Source organism: Archocentrus centrarchus, chromosome 11 (genome assembly GCF_007364275.1).
Source record: "Archocentrus centrarchus isolate MPI-CPG fArcCen1 chromosome 11, fArcCen1, whole genome shotgun sequence".
Lineage (NCBI taxonomy): Eukaryota > Metazoa > Chordata > Actinopteri > Cichliformes > Cichlidae > Archocentrus > Archocentrus centrarchus.
The window spans coordinates 23,456,846-23,476,947 of NC_044356.1; the positions used below are offsets into that span (position 1 = coordinate 23,456,846).

At 42.1% G+C, this 20,102-nt stretch overlaps 1 protein-coding gene across 1 annotated transcript in view; it reads left to right on the forward strand.

Moving 5' to 3' along the window:
• adgrb2 (adhesion G protein-coupled receptor B2) overlaps positions 1-20,102 on the forward strand; it is a 257,223-nt gene that overhangs the window by 232,099 nt on the left and 5,022 nt on the right. Inside the window, exons 28-33 of the mRNA XM_030740517.1 lie at positions 1,654-1,693; positions 2,142-2,156; positions 4,714-4,886; positions 5,301-6,026; positions 8,388-8,423; positions 10,424-10,537. Of these exons, the coding sequence (XP_030596377.1) occupies positions 1,654-1,693; positions 2,142-2,156; positions 4,714-4,886; positions 5,301-6,026; positions 8,388-8,423; positions 10,424-10,537 (1,104 nt within the window). The remainder of the gene's footprint in view (positions 1-1,653; positions 1,694-2,141; positions 2,157-4,713; positions 4,887-5,300; positions 6,027-8,387; positions 8,424-10,423; positions 10,538-20,102) is intronic.

The window sequence follows — 20,102 nt, forward strand, 5'->3', positions numbered from 1 at the left end:
ATCGGTAACAATATTAGACATCCTATATCAGTTGGCCTCTAGTAAGGACAGAAATTGCCCTTTACTGTACCCCTGTGTACCACAGTTCTATCCCCTAACTGTCAGCATGAAAGCAAAGTTGTAGCTTCATCAAAATGAATTTTGTGTTTGTTACATATTGCACCTTTAAGTGTACGTAGTAATAGCTGTGATGTGTAAGAGACTTGACAGCTACAGGCACTAGTGTTTGCAGCTTGTGAGACTGTGAGGTGAACATCATTTATGATTCTGTACATGGTTACATTCATTTCATAATTTCAAGCAAGTTCACTCATTATATGCTGCAGTCTGTTCCCTTATGTTATTTAGTTGATGCTGATGACTCAGTGTACTTAACCTGTGAGGCTGCCGCAGAGAGAGTGTGTAATGGTTAGAATAAAGATGATATGTCGTTTCTCGATGTGGATGAAAGAGAGATGAAAAGAGAAGAGTTTTTGTTCTGTTTTTGTTTTGTTTTGTTTTGTTTTTTTTAATATCCTCATTCGTCCATTTAGTAGAGACCCATTTATGGTGCTGCGGGTGATTTGCGTACTAAAAGCTTTTCAGCTCCTCTGAGACCTTTGCACACTCCTCTCCTTCTCTCTTTCAATTTTTCATTTCCCGCCTTCCCTCTTCTCTTTGCCTCCGTGGCTTGCCCAAACTGTCTGAAATCTGTAGTTTATTATCCAAACAAAGGCTTTTGTAAGTGAATCCCACCGAGGACAGGACGAGGCTCTATGGTGAGAAGAGCGAGGACCGCAGCCGCATAGCAATGAGCTTCACTTTTACTAAAGTTCAGAAAAACTTGAGTGGTGGCCATTTTGGAAAGAGCGCTTCCTCATTCAACTCACCACCCTCTGGGATTCTTTACCCCAAGGAGCAATGCCACCCTGCATCACTCGTGTGAAATTCCAGATCAAAGCAAATAAACATCAGTTTTGGTTGTACCCTATCTACATAAAATCTGAATACTGAATACAGGTTAAAAGCGGCAGTGTGTGTGTGTATGTTTGTGTTTTCATCGCCACTGTGAATGAATTGTATTGTTACATTCTTTTTTTTCTCCCCAGTCTAGCTAGGAAACGGCAAAGTTTTGCTTCAGCTGGAACAGCAGATAATAGTTTTGCTGCTGTGTAAATTTCTGTCCCTGTTTCCATTCAGACGATAGCGAGGTGACTGATGAGGCATACAGAAGCATTACGTACCTCACAGCCTTCTGCTCGGCTCTCTCAAAGTCTGTTTTGGATCTGCTGCTGTGAACTGATAAACATCATGAAAAAAGCAGCAGTTGTGTAGGCCTCAGACAAAATGCAGCTTTTCCTCTGTTCTTTTTCTGGTTAGAAAAGGCTTTAAGGATGAATTCATTACAAAGAAGGGGAAACTGAGCATTTTTCTTATAACTCAATGCATCTTTTGTTTTGTTTTGTTTATGGAGGGCATTACTAATTGACTGAGTTGTAAAATGGCAAAATGGGAATAGGTCCTTTTCTATAGAGTTGAATCAGAGCATGAGAGTCATTAGATACATCATAGCCATTTGAGAGCCAATCACTCACTCGGCCTCATCTGCTGCTCTTGCAGTGAATGCACAAACTCATTCTGTCTCCTCTCTTCCTCCCCTGCCTCCTACGTCAGACGGATTTTGAGAAGGATGTGGACTTGGCTTGTCAAACAGGTGAGCTCTCCCTTCCACCTGACCCCCCCCCCCCCCCCCCCCCCCCCCCCCCCCCCCCCCCCCTCTGTCTCCGTTGTCTTCTCTCCTCCCTTGTCCCACACAGGATTAGCTTTGCAAGCTGTTCCATTCTTAACTTGCTGCCGCATGTTTTGATGTGATGACAGGAGATGATGCGCTACATCTCCGCGCAGCAAATTATTATGCCTTATCAATCACACTGATTCTGCCCAATAAGTGTTCAGCGAGCATATGTTTGGATGAGACTGTGCTTAATTGTGCATGATAATAACACTCCTCAATGTGTTCAGACCTGTTTCACTCGTTAGTCGACAGTGCTCTTGTGTGGGTGTTTGGATGTGTTACAGATGTACCACGGTACAGTGTGTGTTGTGCTTTGAAATATTAACAGAGTCGTTCCACCCTACCCCCACCCCCAAAACCCTTGCAGAGAGAGGACACCCATGTAAGTTTTGCACCTTACTGACCCGATTAACACTGCCTGATCTGTCCATAGACTTTAATAACTCCTATAGACGAATCCAGATTGCATGTACACGTCAGAGCATCATCATTTCTTCTTCTTTGCGAAAAAATATCTATATGTCTATATTAAGAATAACATTAACACTCCTGTTAAATTTGTAAAACTTCCTCCAGAAGTTGCTGCAACAATGCACTTTAACTTTTGAATCAGCAGCAGTTGAAAGCCATTCATTTATTTCCATGAAGTTGTCAGAAAAAAAAAAAGCTTTCTTGTCTGACTGTGTCTCTGTGGATGATGGTGCCACCCCACGTAAGACATTCCTTAATTACTTAAAAGAAGTTTGTTGATTTGAAAGTAGACAGTGACATTGTTACATCACCTACAGTGTTTGTTAGCAAAGGCCTGCTGATCGTGTTCATCCTCAGCATCTTAGACTTTTGAAACGGGACGTCATGACCGAGGGCAGGATCTGACCAAAAAAAACGATACTGTGCACTCATAAGCAACCGACATGCCAGTCAAACTGTAAAAAATACGCTGCTTTATTGTTTTTATGACATTGAAGGGGATGATAGCATACAAAATGAACACTTCTCAAACCTGAACTCGTATGATGTAGCTTCCAGGTCTGAAAAGTGAAGCCAGCAGAAAGTGCTTTCTTTTTACAGCCAACAGGGGGGGCAGTTCTTCTGGTTGCAAAAGACTTCAGGCTGTGTGGACGTCTAAGGGACAATGGCCCCTGGCTCCCTTGTTCTGTCGCACTTTTCTGGCAACTTTATGGGCTAAATTACTCGGTTAAGTTATAAAATTATAAGATTTTGTAAATTACAAATTATACTCATTATTAGAGTCAGAAATGAGAATTACTGACGTTATCCTCATTATCTGACGAGCTGTCAGTCACAAGTCGTTAGACAGCGAGCGTGCTGTGCGCCTCGTTTTCACAGTCAGACAAACCCTCGCTTGTTACATCTGGATTTCAAAACTACAACCAGTGGTTGAAAGCGAGGCTTCACAATGGGACTTTAATAACCAGTAGGTGATGTCATAAGGATTACGCCCATCTTTTATAAAGGCTTTGTCTGGATTCTTCCTGCTGGGATTAAGACCGTTAATCTATGTAACTCTTATGTCACACTGTAAAAGAAAGACATTTGTGTTAATTTTTTTTTTCCCCAAAGGCTATGTAGTAATTAATTTCAGATTAGTCTTTTGAGACTGACTAACTTCCACATTCATAGAAACTGCTTTCATCCATCAGAGGAGGCGAATGCCCCCGACAGTGATTCATTTAAATATCCCCTGCTTTCACAGTCAGTGTAAATGTATTCACTTTCACTCTGCATCAGCAAAAATGGCGGCAGTACTTTAGAACACAATGCACAGAAGAACACTGCTGGATTCGTCTATGGGTCTTTCTCTGGGCCATCCACTGTTTGTTGCAGATGAGACGGGATCAGATTGGTCAGAGTTCTCCAAACCTGTTCCAATCAAACCTGTCAAACTGCACCAACAGGATGGTGAAACAGAGGAAATGATAGTTTCTGTAGTCAGCCAGTGTGCTTTTTGCTGCATTCACCCTCAGCAGGATCCAGCTTCAATTTTTGATCAAATGTCTATCTTGACATTCTGTTACATCAATACAGTTTGCATGAAAATAGCCTGAGCTACATACTTTGGTCTAAAAATTGGATTTTGGGGCCAAGTAAATATCCAGTCCTCTGATGGTGACAGAATGAGCATGATATCTGGCATGAATTTCCAGATGGTTTGATGTGTGTGTGTGATTGATGATAGTTGTGACAGAACATTGTCTCTCATAAGCATGTCAGAGTTAGTTATAGTAACTCCTCTAGAGTTGTATAGTGTCCTAGCTATTTTTTTATGATTAATGAGCATGAAAGCTAATTCACAGCCACTGCAAGCAAGTTTTGTGTTGTGCCATTAACAGTATTGTGTAACATACATATACAGTACTTTCATGCTCAGAACACATCCTCTAGTGCTGGAAGAAATCCACATATAGACTCGTATTGGTATGTGAAGACAGGACCGAGAAAAGCAAGATTTTTCACTCAGCATTTTTTCAACAAGGAAATTTCTCCAAGACTTAAGGTCACAGTGTCAGAGACAAAAAGTCAGTCACTGTGAACCGAGCACAAAATGACAAATTAGATTTTTTTCTTTTTGAGACACATTGTATTTCATGGCTATTTTATAGCTGCAAGTAAATTTCACTATCAGTTACTAATTTATCCTGTCTGTCTCTGCTTTGCCTGCCTCTCGTCAATTGTGTTCTCTTTGGCATAAAATATATAAATTCCTTTCCATTCATCCTCTATTGCTCTTTCTCACTCCAATTATTCTGCCCCCTCCCCCCCTTCACTTCTCTGTTCCTGCACCAATAAACTCTTCACCTTCGCTATATTTGTCCTTTCACCAACTGTCCATATTCCACCTCCCCTATCTATTGCCTGTCCTCCATTCTCTTTGCTGTCTCTCTCCGAATCCTTGTGCCTCCCTCATCACCCTGCAGTCATTTTCAAAGAGGTGAACACCTGTAACCCAGCCACTATCACCGGGACCCTTTCCCGCATCTCCCTGGATGATGAGGATGATCCTAAGCTGGCAGCCCATCAAGAGGGCGGAGTAGGGGTCAACTTCAGCTCTCTCCCAGGGAATATCCCCCCTCCCAACCTTATTGTACAGGTGCAAGCTTAAAGTTTCTAAACTTCCAAACAGATTAGCTCATTAATTTGGTTCATTGCTCAACTCTCTTCCATCCATACGTAATGTTTGTATGTGTAAGTTGTATAAGTTAAACACAAAGAAGAAGACAGAATGTACCTCTTATTATAAAACCAAACAGGATTGCTAAAGAAATAAAGAGTGTAACTTTTCCCTTTCAGTCACCACATATATAATTGTATACATCACTTTCTATAGTTATATATTGTACTGTAATATTCATTTTCTGACATCTCCTACCTAAAAAGATTATATAGTGGTGATATTTATTATATAGATGATTTTTTTTTCTACCACAATTCCAGTATCATGACCAAAGGGGTTATCAAAAGTAATTCTGCTAGCAAGAACCAATTTTCTTGCTTTCTCTCCAAGGTTCCACCTCTAGGAGGCCTCAATGAGCTGAGTGAGACACCCCTAAAGAAGGAAGTGAATGTGGACCAACAGAGACAACAGGGGCAGCAACGCAGCGGAGCGCCCATCTACCTGTGCACCGAGAGTGGCCTGGGGTGGGCTCGACCTCCTGCTTCATCCAACACCTCCCAGGACGGAAGTGCTGGAAGTGGAGGAAATGGAGGAGGGGGAGGCGGGGGAGGAGAAGGTGGTGGTGGAGGAGAGGGGGACTATATGGTCTTACCTCGTAGGACGGTCACTTTCAAACCTGCAACGCCCTCCTCCCAAGGAGGAGGCCTGGGACTGGGGGGTGAGGACAAGCCTCTGAACATCGCAGTGGAGGATCCTCCCTTCCCACCGCCTCCCTCTCCTCTGACCCTCCACCCGGCAGAGAGCGAGGCCTACCCGGCAGATTTTGTGCCATCCAGTGTGGGTGACATGAACATCACCATGAACCTCAACCGCTCCTTTGGGACGATCAAAACATTGCCCCATGGGCAGGGCCACTTGATGCCTCAGGGCGGCCTTGTGCACTCCCACGGAGGACACATGCATTCCCATGGGCATTCTCTTCAATTGAAGCCAGGCCAGAGACCCTCAGTCAGACAGATTCTGACAGGGGGAACAACAGTGGAGAGAACCAGGACCCTGCCACGCAACCTGGGCAGCACCAATGCCAACACCAGCCTCTCAGCAGGATCCCTGGAGGTGGGTTATAGGTTGAGGAATAACGGAATGAAAGGTTCACAATGGTGGTTGAGTTATTTCCACTTAGACTACCTTTCACCTGAGCTCACGTTTTTACACTGTTGGGTGTTCAGGTTGTGACAATACAAGTGAAGGTACAGGTGGAATGATAGACAGGAGTGGGAGGAAGCACTTTGTGAAGGTGGTGCAAGCATTAATGTGGTAGTACGTCTATGGAAGTAATTTTGAAAAAAAGGAAAAAAATTCATATGACACTCTTTGCATCGACTGTCGAGTTAGAACAGTAAGGCATTTCTATCTGCCTGGCATTTCTTTTTAACCTCAGGGAAAATTATATGGTCTTCTTTTCTCAACTAACAACTTTTGTCATCAATCTCTCAGTACGAAAAAAGCATAAAGAAGAAAAATGTATGTGTATATGCCTCATAATTCCATAAGTGTGGCCTTCAAATACGTTAATTCAAATTCAGGGAGTTTCTAGTACAAGCTGTCTATCATATACAGTAACATTACACTGTGATAATAACACAGTTGTGTGCCTAAGTACAATTCTGATATAACAGCTGCTATTATTTTCAGCTGAGTAGTATTTATAGCTGCTCTCTGAAACGATGACCGTTGGAATGAGTTATCCTCATAATGACAGACAGCTTCCTATTAGTTTAGTGTCTCTGTATGAGTGAGTTTAATATGTGTTACAGAGTGTTGCAGCAGATGGACTGACATAGACAGGATCAGAAGAAAAAAGAAATCCCTGGTGATTCTCTTTCAGCCCACCTTAAATTTTTGCATATACACACACGCACACTGATATACTGTATCTAGGCACGAAAACAAGCACAAAGTCGCATGCACACATACACATTTTGGATCTTCCCTTAATGGCGTCTTGCAGACTTGCGAGGTTGATTACAGAGATGGAAGCAACACTTTCACCCAGAAAGTGAAAATACTTCACTTGGGGCAAAGGACGTTAAGGATGAGTCATTAAGACTCATAAAATAATCACTGTCAGATGAGTAACGAGTGCACTCATGAATATGGAAAAAAAAACAACAACAACAAAAAAAAAAAAAAAAACTGAAGAGCAACCGGATGTAATTTACAGAACTGCTACAATTTCACCCTGTTAAAATATGTTTGATTCAGAGATGGATGTCAGAGAGTGCCTCTCCAGATTAAATCAGTGTTTTACTTCCCAATGCCAACATGAAGACGTGCTGTGGAAAGATCGTGAAAAAGTACTTGGAGTGTCAAATATACTGTTGATTCAGAATCTTGCAAATTTAAACTCCAGGTGAAGTAAATCAAAGTGTGAAAATGACTCACTAAGCACATTATTCAATCATCATGCTATAGAAACCAGCGTCTTGAAATAAACAATACTGCAGCACCACTGTGCTGTCGTAGCAGCAAACTGTAGAAGGAAAGAGTTTCCGTCAGAATTTTGTATGAGTGAGTTAGCAATTGCTTTCTGTGCGTTTCCATCAAAACATGCGATATACTGCACACGTATATGCATGTCGCATGCCTGCCATATTACAAAGATAATTCAATCATGGAATTTCTCTGTTTAAGGTAAGGATTTCTCCATAATAGGAGAGGGAATGGCTGAATTCACAAAGGCAATAGGACATCCCAGGAGAAACTTGGCTCTCTATCTGTTTGCATTTCTCTCCGTTTTAAAACCTTGGCTGCCGTAGCATCAGATCAGCAACTCTGCCCTTTCAAAGAATGAATACTGCTTTTAACTAACTGTAGAGAGCAGCTCCTCTCCCTGCCAAATGCAAATCTGGCAGACGGTGAGAGCCAAAGAGGAAGTCAGAGACGGAATGTAATTCAGTGCAATGTCAGGGCCAGATGAGTTGGAAATGTCTGCAGCTGTTAAATTGGCGGCTTGTGTGCCACTTGCTATAGCTGCAGAAGCACTTAAGATGAGAGCAGTAGGGTCCAAACAAGATTAGAGGACGAAACACATCTCTCACATGTTTGTAGCAGCTTTTTAAATCTGGATGTCTTCAACAAATTCTCCAAAAATAGCAAAGAGGACGATTTACACCAAGGCTGTAATGAATGTATTGGAGGGTATGTGAGCCAAGAAATTATATTTCATTGTAATTCTGGGTTATTCCACTTCACTAATCTCATTACATTGAAATGGACTGAACAATTTGCCATTTTCCATGACATTTGTAAAAATGTCTGTATCATGTTGGGCAGCCAGTGCATATTAGCCCTCCTCTCGTTACTGAACAATAGCACTGAAAGATCGACAAAGACATTGAGATCGAGAGAGTTCTGTGGTGGTTGAGGGGTGGTCATTGATGCTTTCTTCTCTCCCCCTGCCCCCTCCTCTTCCAGAGGAAAAGAGTACGGTACTCTGAACTGGACTTCGAGGTAAGATCTCGGACCTCATCCCCTGTCATCAGCCTGTCTCTGCTTTCTTGTGCTTCTGCCAGGACTTGAGTAACGCCTAGAGGAGTAAAAAGCATTGCTAAACCCCTCCCCTCGCTCCTGTCTCCCTTGCTCTTAGATCAATGAACTGTTTCAGACTTATCTTACGTAGTATGCTGTTTCTCCAACAATGGCCATAAATCTGTCCCTACCTACAGTCTGTCTTTATAAACAAACATATGAGTGAATTGAATTCGGAAGCAAAACCTTCCTATGTGCAATTAAATCTGATAAGGCTCTCATGTCTTTCTGGGGTCCTGGTTGAAGAAACAGCAAAGTACAATGCTTCTTGTGTCTGGATGAAAACTAGTAATTCCGTCCTGGGTCAACACGTACCGTATGTGGCCGCAGTTGGTCTGCTGGTTATATCTGTTGGAACGAGATGGTTTGGCAGTGTGCGTGAGTATGTTTGTGTTAAAAATGACTTGGGTGTCCTGTGAATCTCCAGTCTCTTGCAACAAAATACGAGCCGTCTCTTTAACATTGTTACTTTTTTTTTTGTAGGAACTGCTTTTAATTTTGATTAATGCAAAGACTGGACATTCACCTCCCACCATGGACACATATCGTTTATATACAGGGTATGAGTGAGGACAAGCTACTAACACTGATTATAGCTGATCATTTTACTTATCTGGCCTATTTACTGGAGTCATCTGTGGCTACTGCATGAACAAAGAGACTGGCTCTCCTTGGAAGCAACTCTTTTCTCACCAACTGATCATTGACTTTTGAGAAAAAGGTTGACATAGAAGAACCATTAAAACAGGAAAGTGTACACTTCTATGAGTTAATGAAAGGTCATTTTATTTTCAACCACCCTTTTTTTTCCTCCATTGACAGTTTTCTCATCCATTGACAGTTTTCTCATCCCTTTTAGTCTGTCCCTGTGGACTGTCAAAAGTTAACCGTTTTTACTGAATACTTAAACAAGTTAGAACCCTAATTAGCAGGTACAATGTTACAAACTGTACCAGTATGATGTAGATTTGTGCTTAGTCATAGCAAGAAGGCAGCTTATGTACCAAAATGGCAAACTGGCCTATTCGGTCCACCAACCAACTTAGCTTAAACCTGGGCTGATGCCCTGTTTGTGCAACCATGCTTTCAGCCTTTTCCATAATGCACTGCTGTTGATTGTTCTTTATTTTTTATGTTGTATTTGAGATTCTCGAAAAACATAAAATTGTGGAACAAGTCAAGGAGATAGTAGCACCTAACTGAGCAGAGATGAGAGTACCCACTCTGAAGTGATTGGAGCCAGTGCTAAGCGCCAACTGGCCAGTAAGTGTGCGGGTGTGAGTGCTGGCATCTTGCCCCTGTGTCACTTTCAACCTCACAAGCTGCTTTGACGATTAGCTACCGCCGAGCAGCTCCAGCACTGCCCATTAGCACGGAGAGACAGCAGTGGCACTGACAAATGCAGTTTGCTGTCAGAGAATTACAGATCCGGGTTTAGCTCCCTTCGGGACAGGCATACTCACAACAGCATTTTTTGACAAATTTCAGTAGGGTAAGAGTTAAATTTCAGACCATCTGTTAGATTTTTAATGAGTTTGACAAAAATCCTGAGTTAACAGGATCACCAGTTAGTGAGCACCAGTCTGTGACAATGACATTTTTGTCACTCATTTTCACCAGAAATTCATGTAAAGGACTCCCTTCTGCAGCACTCACAGTTGCCAAATTCTTAAAGACAGTGGAAGTGGATAATGGATGAGCATGAGCCAGCAATCGATCGACAGCGTCCCGCTCTAACCCCCCTTTTTATGGCTGGCAACACTGCAGTCCCTCAGCATTTTACTCATTTCCATTCCCCTGCCTGTCCCTACATACCCCCCCCCCCCCATTATTTATTTATTTGGTTTGTTTTGCGTTTTTTTTTTTTTTGGTTTGTTTCTATTTGCTTCATTTTTGCTGTCCCTTCCTGTCTTCCCTTCCAGAAAGTGATGCACACTCGCAAAAGACATTCTGAGCTGTACCATGAGCTCAACCACTCGTCCAAGTTCCACACCATAGACAGGTATAGCAGGGACCCAGCCATGTCCACATTCAAGGTAAGATCATTGCCCCGAGGCAGGATGGGAACCCGCTGTACCCATGCACCACCACTTCCTCCCTCACTTCTTCACAACACTTAAACCCCCACCCCCCCATTCACTGCTGGTTCTGGAAAGCAATAACAAGCTTCAAAGAAAGCGGTCAGCAGTGACTAAATATTATCAGCACTGTGGTGTTGACATTGTATTTACTTGTAAATGCAGCTTTCAGCCAATTATAGCCATAAAAATTCTGAGCAAAGCTCCCACTCATTTACAAACATGAGGTACATTTGAAAGCAGTTGTATTCATTATGGTTTTCTCTTTTCAAGGCAAATTGCTGTCTTAGAAATGTGAAAACATTGTTTGCGCTAACAAGGAAATCTAAATGCAATGCGAATACTGTATATAGTGTATTTTCATTGCCATTTGATTAATTCATTGTTATACTTATTATCACAATCCTGGAGAACTGAGCATTAACCGCCTCACAAATATTTCTTTTGAGGCACATTTTGTTCCATCTTTCATACTGTAAATTACTTTGGTACCTGACGTAATTGGCCTGAACCTCATTTATTTTCACTCGTGCTTGGTGCCTTATTAAGAACCTATCAAATAAGATGATCGCATGAGCTTTTAGCTGAGGGACAATCAATCAGAGCGGATTACTGAAATCCTGCAGTTTAATACCTGCGAAACTGTTTGTCACTCTTACCAAACTATCTCACCACAATTAATTACAGAAAAAAAACAACAGCACATCTGTCCATATGCACAAATGGTTTGTCTGTGCCTGTGTCATACTGGCTAATGTGTCTGTTTAAATTTCTGTGTGCTGTATAGAACTGTTCTTTTAAGTGTGTATGCCTGCATTGGTGGTTAGGTGTGTGTGTGTGTGCGCGCGTGACCATGGGGGTGCCTGGGTGGGCACCTGTGCTCATGAGACAAAGACACCTCCTTGAATCATTAATACACCATTAGCAACAGACGAAAGAGTCCCTGCCTGCTCCGCGCTGACCTTCAGAGGGCTGCTTTCATTAAGATTTAAACACACGCGTACACGCTCCCACTCCACTCATCTGCTGCGCTTTAGTGCGTGGAGCCATGATGAGTTAGCCAACCTTGATAGGTGTACTTTCCCCTGGCATCGATGGCATGCCGGTTTCACATCTAATTTACACCATCAAAGGGGGAACAGAGTCTAGTTTGACATCTCTCATATTCCCCACGCCATGTAGCCACACGCGTGCGCGCACGCACACACAGACATGCAGAAACACGTTGCAGTTTCCCAGTGCCAGAACAGTGGCCTTTTCCTTCACTCCTCATTTGCTCTGCGTCTTGATCAAGATTTTCAGAAGCGTTGGCCGACTCCTCATTCACTCATGCCAGGCAAATACTTTATGGAAGAGGGAAAAAAAAAAAAAAAAAAAAAACGGCAGGCACTTGCAAAGGCGTGAGCCATATATTAGAAGTCTGGAGTTCTTAACAGTCGCGCTGTATCATGATAATGTGCTTCAGAGGGAGCTCAGGTGTGCTTTGAGGTTATGCCCAAATGTTAAAGAAATGAGAGAGCGGTCACAAATAATAGATAGTCTGTATTTAAACTAATTAAGACAAATTGGAGCTTGCACTTTTTCCCGGTTCATGACGTCATGCAAGTTATGAAATGAAAGGACAGCACCGATATGGCTTACTCCTCCAAATCCATTATGTTAAAAGTAAGTAGGCCGTTCACTTAACTGCGAATAATTACATGGATAATGCTATCAGTGTCAGGTCTTTGACAGGCCCCAGCTTGAATTCGGCTCTGCTATTGTCAACATCTCACTTTGAGAGTCACCCCCAGACACGGACATGCTGACTATACAGTAATTATGGAGATGAGAAGGGTTTGTGTGTGTCTGTGTGAGTGGATGTGCATGTTCATACACTTACCTATTAGAGAGCCTACGTGTGTGGCAGCACACCTCTCTGTTTGTGGATGTGGCCGTAACCGTGTCTGTCTGCTTATGTGTGTGTGTGTGTGTGTGTGTGCGTGTGTGTCCACTTGTTCTTTCATGTTTGTGTGTTTATCCGTTTTATGTTTGAGATCACTGTGATGCACTGCCTGTGTTTGGAGCACATAAACTGTGTTTAGGAGACAATTACTGCATGAGTAATGATATAATTGTTTCATAATTACTTTAATAACCTCCCTTCTACAGTGTGTGACAGAGTGACAGTGATTTTCATATATCCTACATGAGTGATTTAATTGCAAACAAAACTGCATTTCACAAGGCTATCTTCACACTGATGGACACCCAAAGTACCGTGGAAGTTGAAATTCACCTTTAACTTCATATGGCTGATTGACTTTGTCACTTAAGGACAGGCGCTATTGAGTGTCTCACCTTTTAATGATAAAGGAGGCTGGCCAGTTCCAGGCAAAACTTGCGGAAGGCAACCCCTCCCCCCAGTTACCTACCTAATGTCATCATAAAACAGTATTTTAAACAGGACCCTAAATAACCCCACAGCCCTTCTAACTGCCATGGCTGGTGTTCGTCCACAACAGGTCCCCCCTCCCCCACCACCGAGGCACAACACTGAGCCATCTCTATTGCGCAGAGCATCCCTGGTTTACAAAGAAAGTCAAAGTAAGATGTACTAAACCAACATAAACCTTGTGCTGTAAAGCCCCTCTAACGCTGCTAAAGTAGGCCATGTGCTACATGCTACAGTACGCGTCTCATAGTTTGCCACCTTTTGTCCCGAAGCTGCAAAGATGTGCATTTCACATTTAAGTGACTATCGGTTAAATTCCTCCCCCTCCAGAATAATTGTTCAATCACAGTTTATGAACTGTGCCTGTGTCTGTCAAGCTTTGAATTTCTGTACATGCTGATATGTGGCGTGAACTGTATGTGAGGATTGGCTAAAACAATAAAAACAAATTATCAGTTTGCTGGATATAAGTTACACCGAACAAGCTGTCCTTGAAGCAGAGTTCAGGTTTATGAAAGCAGTCCTACATCTCATTGATCCCCTCTTAAAAAAACATTACCTTATATTATTAGAAGATAAATGCGCTCTTGTAGTAATAAACCGTTGCACCTACAGAGGTGGTTAAAGTACAATGTAACAAATTGTACATTTAGCATGGTAGGAATACCTGCATTACAATGATGCTGAAGATATGACATGTCCCAGTCTTTTTCTGGGACATGTAGCTTGCATGTGCTCATCAAATGCATATTTAATGCCCTTAAATATTCTCATTTTAAAATGAATCTATTTAAACCCTTAAATGGTAAGCCTGAGACTGTAGTTTAAACAAGTTCATGGAGCTAGCAACTTAATTACCTAGATCCATTAAATAGTAAATGAGAAAGTTAATTGACTAGTTTAAACAGCTAATTACCAATTTTGCTAGAAAACTGACAGCTGAGAACAGGAAATGAAAAGCACACTTTTGTGCAACGCTACCTGAAATGAAGGATTAGTCCGTGAGAAAATACCAGAATATTAACAGTAAATCTGTTAGCATAGTAACAGCAGGCTTGACGGGCCCAGCTACAGTAATAAAAGGAGGGATGGAATTTAGCAAGCATTATATTGAGAGCGTGGTACTAGCATTAGCCGAGTATGCAAGAATTGATTATGAGTAATTACAGTAAAACAAACGGTGTCAAACTCTGCTAACTGTAGCTGCTCATTCTCTACCTGTCGGTGCCGTCTCATTGTGGCGTTTCTGTCTTTGATGAGCCTGAATATTAGACTGCGCCCCCCCCCCCCCCAGTGGTGTGGTGGTGTAACAGTTCTGTGCATTGTAGCGTGCACCCTTATGCCTCAGCATTCTGGTAATGAATGCTAATACCCCCCTTCCCCCTCCTTTATCAAGCCCTATGCAATTTCAAATTAAAACACTAAACCTGGACCCGCTTTACCTGGACACACGGATTTGTATAGGGGTGTGATACAGGACTGGATGTTCATGACTGAGCTTTCTTTTTTGTCATTTTCTTGATTTTTGAACTGTGTTTGTGTTGTGACACCACATGTGCTCATTCCGTCCATTTCAGTGCCTGAGGTAAACCTTACGATCTAAACACCATAACCACACGATAAATTAGTTTGTAAAGACAATGGCCCATCCAAAATTATTTATAATCACCTCATAAACCATGATATTATGTCCATAAACTCATGCACTAAAAAGGGCTAAACACTCTGCACTTTTATGCGTGCTGATGAAACACTCAGAAATATTGAAAAGGCCTAAGGGGTCAGAGGAGACCTGATTCATTTTACTCTTTTCAGGTAGGAACTCTGTGTTGGCTGTGTTGGGGAGATGAGTGGATATCAGAAAATGTCTCACAAAAAGAGACATGAGCACACTTTTTTTTTTTTTTTTTTTTTTACTTTCACATCTTATCCAGTCTTTCATGTACGTGCAGTGGGCTTGCAGTGGTCTTAGGCATTACATGTACTGTCACAGATCGAATCAACACTCTTCAAACTCCTGATTTTGCTTTTCTTGTCTCATCTTTTTCCAGTCTCATCCAGCCAAATTCTTGTTATCTGGTATCTGGTTACCCTTGTATTTACCAAATGGCTCGCTAGAGACTGTAATGGGATGAATCAGTATAATACTTAATAGACTGAAAAGAATAGGAAATATGTGACCGGAAAGAACAGAATAGTCCCCATTAACCTCCATGCTGAAGATCAGCATTCTTTCAGGCTGCTGAAGCTAGCAGACCTATTCTTGCAGTCTGAAAATAAATCTAAATGTTACTCTCTTTTGCCTATTCTATTGTATGCATCAGAAAGAAGCCTAAGTGGTAAATTAAAGGTCTTTATTTTTCTTACTTCTTTCATGCATCCATGCAGTATGCATTGCTCAATGCATACTGCAGAAAGACATATAGCAAGAGAAAACTGGGCTCGAGAGTTACACAAGTTAGTCTTAAATTATTAGCTGTTATTTTGCTTTGTTGACCCAAAAACAGCAGTTACTGACCTGGAATCAAGTGGTTATTCTGTACAGATACAAAATCATCTGCCCACATATGAGAATGATATCTGCAGTGATAATACTTGTGTTACACTCTGCTGAAGTGGACAGAAAGTGGGCTTCACATTAATGCTAATGATGAAAACAAATTCAAGTCCTACTCTGTTTTAAGTACAGTGGATGCTCTGACGGGGGCCATATGGCTAGCAGATGGATGGAGTGTAGCTTTATTGTGTATTCCACAAACGAGGCAGGATACAAATGGAGTCAGTGGGGTTACTAAAAGACAGAGAGCATGTAACACAGTATGTATTAGCATTAGTGTCTGCGCTAATGTTTAGATTTAGAACGGCTCCTTGGCCTCTGTCACTGTGGAGTTAGCCTGTCATTTTCTATCCATTCCACAGGGTTCAGAAGGTCATAACACAAATTTGCATGCAGTGCCCAATGATGCAGTGTTGTGCCTCGCTGTGTGTGGGATGGACGGTGGGTGTGCGAGTGTGAGAAAGAGCGCTTGCACGGTATAATGACTTGGCTGATGTATTTTTTTAGCTCTCAAATGGGATATATTTCCATCCCGTCGTCTGCTGTGCTCTTGATTAAATGAAGCGTGGATTGGCTTCCCTCTCCAGATAGACGGTGAGGGCTTGTGCGGAACGCAGTGGGAAGGAACAAGAAAAGGCGAGGGACAGAGATAGAGAGAAAACAAGCTTCCTTTATTGTGTTTTTTTTTTCTTTTTTTTTGCTGATGCCTAGATCAGAGCAGGAACGGGAAATTTTCGATTATGAAAGATGTAGCAATTCAGCCTAAATGGCTGTAGGCATGTATGAGAATATCATGATGAAATCCTTATCTGTTAGACCACACGTGGGAGTATATTGTGGCATAGTCTGGGAGGATTCTCCATTAGCTTACTCCAATAAAGAGAGGTGAGACTTGGGTGCTGTCTTAGTGATATTTATTGATATTCCAGAAAGGTTTTGAGGCCACTGTAGGGAAATTTAGCTAAGGTAATGCGTGCGCTCTGAGGATGTTTCACGTAAAATGAAGACGTATAATTTTAAATGACAAAGAAGCCAGTTTTTGTTGACTCAGTGAGGGCAATTTGCCTGCACTTGCAAACCCCGTAGGTCTTGATAGTCAATTTGCTGGTATTAAGCTAAGGGGTTTCAATTTCACATTCCAGCAATAAAGAAAGTCCTCCCCTCTTCTTCCTCTTCATATCTCATTCTCCCCTCTATTCATCCTCACAGCTTGACATTTTCCCTCTTTCGGTCTCCTTCATTTTCCCATTCCTCCCTCTAAACGCGGCCCTGGGTGTCACGTTTGAGGCATTAATTGAATAATTAATTCCTCTCATTAGCTTGTTTTTAATTATTTCCTCACCCCCTCCCCCTTCTCCATGCGAGTATAAATTCATCAGCTGTTTTCATCCTTCCACACAAATTGCCCATGAAAACTGAGGGCTGGCGGAGTGTAGTGTTAGCACACTGGCTCTATCAGTGGCTCCTAATGAGGAGACGGGTAGTCCAGGCGGAACAAGCCTTACACTGGCTTCGTGCACCAACAGGCACAATACTAATTTAGCTCATTTAGTGTCCTTGGGCCAATTAAAGGGAGGTGAAAAGGTCCAAATCACATGCTGGAACTGTTTTCTCTATAGGAGCAGTGGCCTTGGATTGCAGAGGCCCAGACAGCAGCAAACCAAGCCTGTGTGCCTGATTGCTCGTTTGTTTGCAATGTTTTACACTAATGGAATTTATTTACCCTACATTCTCCAAATTTGGCTCCTTTGAAGGGCCTTATTACTTGTGACACAGATTCTTTCCAAGCTAAGGGGGTAAATGGTGCTAAGGACTGCTATGCATGGACTATTTTTGTCACCCCCCTCTAATATATTATGCCAGCAGTGAATAGGCAATCTAGATTCAGTCATTACCTTGATGATATAATGAAATAAACACACAGAAATGTTGAAACAGGCTAGGTCCAGTTCAGTGACCCAAAGCCCACTGATAGATGCAAATGACCGTCGTGTTCTGGCATCCACTCAATCTGCTCCTGCTTCGTTTGATGTTACTTTCATTTTGTTCTTGTATAACTGTGATTTCAGTTTGTTTCATGTCCAGTCACAGTTTCAGTTTGTTTATTTAGTCACACACATCAATAACCTAATTCTCAGTGTCTTTTCTTTGCCTTACTGCAACATTTTATTGATTTCTGTTTTTTTGTTTTGTTTGTTTTTTTTCTTCTTGTTTTATGTCCTTTGTTTGCTGACTGGGCCTTGTGTTGCATGCTTGTTGTCATGTCCCAGTTTGAATGTAGCCAGACAGTCAGCAGAACCATGGGCATCCAAGTCAACAAAGGTAAAGTTAACCCACTTACCCGCAACCCACCTGTCCTCCCTGTCATCTCCCAGAGACAGCCTGCCACAATGCTCACCCACATTCAGACACGATTTCCAATTCCACAGTCCAAATGAGGGGGACTCTGAGTGGCAGAGAGTGGGCCTTATCCACCAACACTGTAGCAGAGGCTTCTAGAGATGGCCTTAGATGTTTGTGCTGTAGCGTTGTTTTAGTATGTATCCTCCCACTGACTCCCTGCATCTGTTCTCTTCACTTTGCTTTGTTATGCTTTGCAGCTTGTAGTATTTTCTACCTTGTAGCTTGCCTGAAACTTTAAGCGAAGGGCAAAATTTTCTGCTTTCTGGCTGTAACCTCTTTATCCAGTGCTAGAAGATGTATTTGGGGTCTTGTGGTGCTAGTAGCAACATGAGCTCAATTTCCCCTGCTGTATCTGCAAAAGTATAATGGAATGTACATTTCCAAACCTCCCATGACTCCTTATTAAACAGCAGTGGAGCGCTGCAGGTGAGTTGCTTGTATGTGCTAAATTGCGAAGGTATGATTTTAGTAAATAAAAAGCCATATTGGTGGTACAATTGTGAGCACTGATTGTGCACAAAGTGGGCTTTTAAAGGGTAGTTGTTAAATTACCTTTGGTGCTTTGATTGATGAAAGGCAGAAATATAAAGAAATATAAAATGAGCCTTAAGTTTAGCCTTTGGATTGCCAAACCCTCACATCTCTGGCTTTTCTAATGGCTTTTGCAGCATATAAACAAGGTGCATCAAAGTTTTCTTGTCCACCTTGGACCACTTTCTGCATGGTTTCTATTTTTTAGGTCACTTCCTGGAAGTCTCATTATGACCAGTTGCACTTGTGCTTCTGCAGTGTGGGCAAGATCTCAAAACAGTGATCCTTCAACTTGATTGAGTCACAGGGAGGCAAAAGTGGCAAGTGATCTCAGTGATGAGCAAAGATGGTGTTGATGTGGCCAAAACACTTGTTTTCAGTGATTTCTGTGCTGAAACAGGATGGGATGCTGGATGCTGACATGTCAGAGCATTACAGCAGAACTTTGCCATCTGACCCCGGGAGATTAATTCGCAATCCAGTTAATGTCCAAGAAAAAAGGAGCAAGCATGTCTTGGTCTTTCTCCTCACCTCGCATGCGACCTCTGGCTTTGGACACTGGGGACTCTTCATTTGAAACCTACATGGCTGTTGCCAGAGTAGTGATCATCCTTCATATGAAGTTTGGAGTAGTTTGAAATAAAAGGCGTTTGTGCTATGCTCACATTTAAGATCTGTGGTGAAATTCAGCACAATGCAACTGTTGTTATTATAACGGGACTTCCCAGGAGTGATCTCAAAATAGCAACCGTGCTGGAAGAAGTTTGGGCATGCCCAAGAAGATGACTTTGAAGGGGAGATGTGCCAAATACAAATCATCTAGGGTTTTTTTTTTTTTTTTAATTATTATTAATATAAGCCAATTGTGGAATCTTTGGATCACAGTAAATCAATGTGTCATTAGGACCAAAGAGAGAAAGATACACGATAAAAGTAAATCATGACACCCCCCGTGCAGACTCCTGAACCATCACATTTTGACATCAAAAGGAGTGAATCTTTAATCTAACAAATCAGCACCTTTTTGCATCTTTTTAACTCGTCACGCACAGCAATACACGCTCTCAAACACCCACACAAGCAGCTCCCCCAGAAGAAAATTTGCTACTTTATAGAGAAAGAAAAAAAAAACAAAAACAAATGTAGAATTGGGTGTTTCACAAACTTTTTGCAATATATTAAAAAAAAAAAAAAGAAAGAAAAGCTTTAGTCAATATGGCCAATATTAACTTCTGCTGAGAATCAATTGGAGGCCATTCTTGAGGCGCGCTGGGATTTAGTGTCCAAATAATGAGTCCCCACCTCAGGCCCACCATGGCATAAACACATGGCTGTATGAAGCTGCTGGCCTGTCAGCACAATAACCAAGAGAGCTCCAATCCCAGACACTATTGGACTTTTTTTTTTTTTCTCACTGGTGTTGTGAAGTTGTCACCCCGACCAGCCCACTGGGAAACACCTGTTTCTTCAGAACAACAGTACACAGACACAGACACCCCCACCACCACCACCACCACCCCACCCAATGGAGAAGCAAGCCACCACAGTTAGACAAGAATATAAAAAAGAACAATAACATTGCAACTTTACAGCAGGGG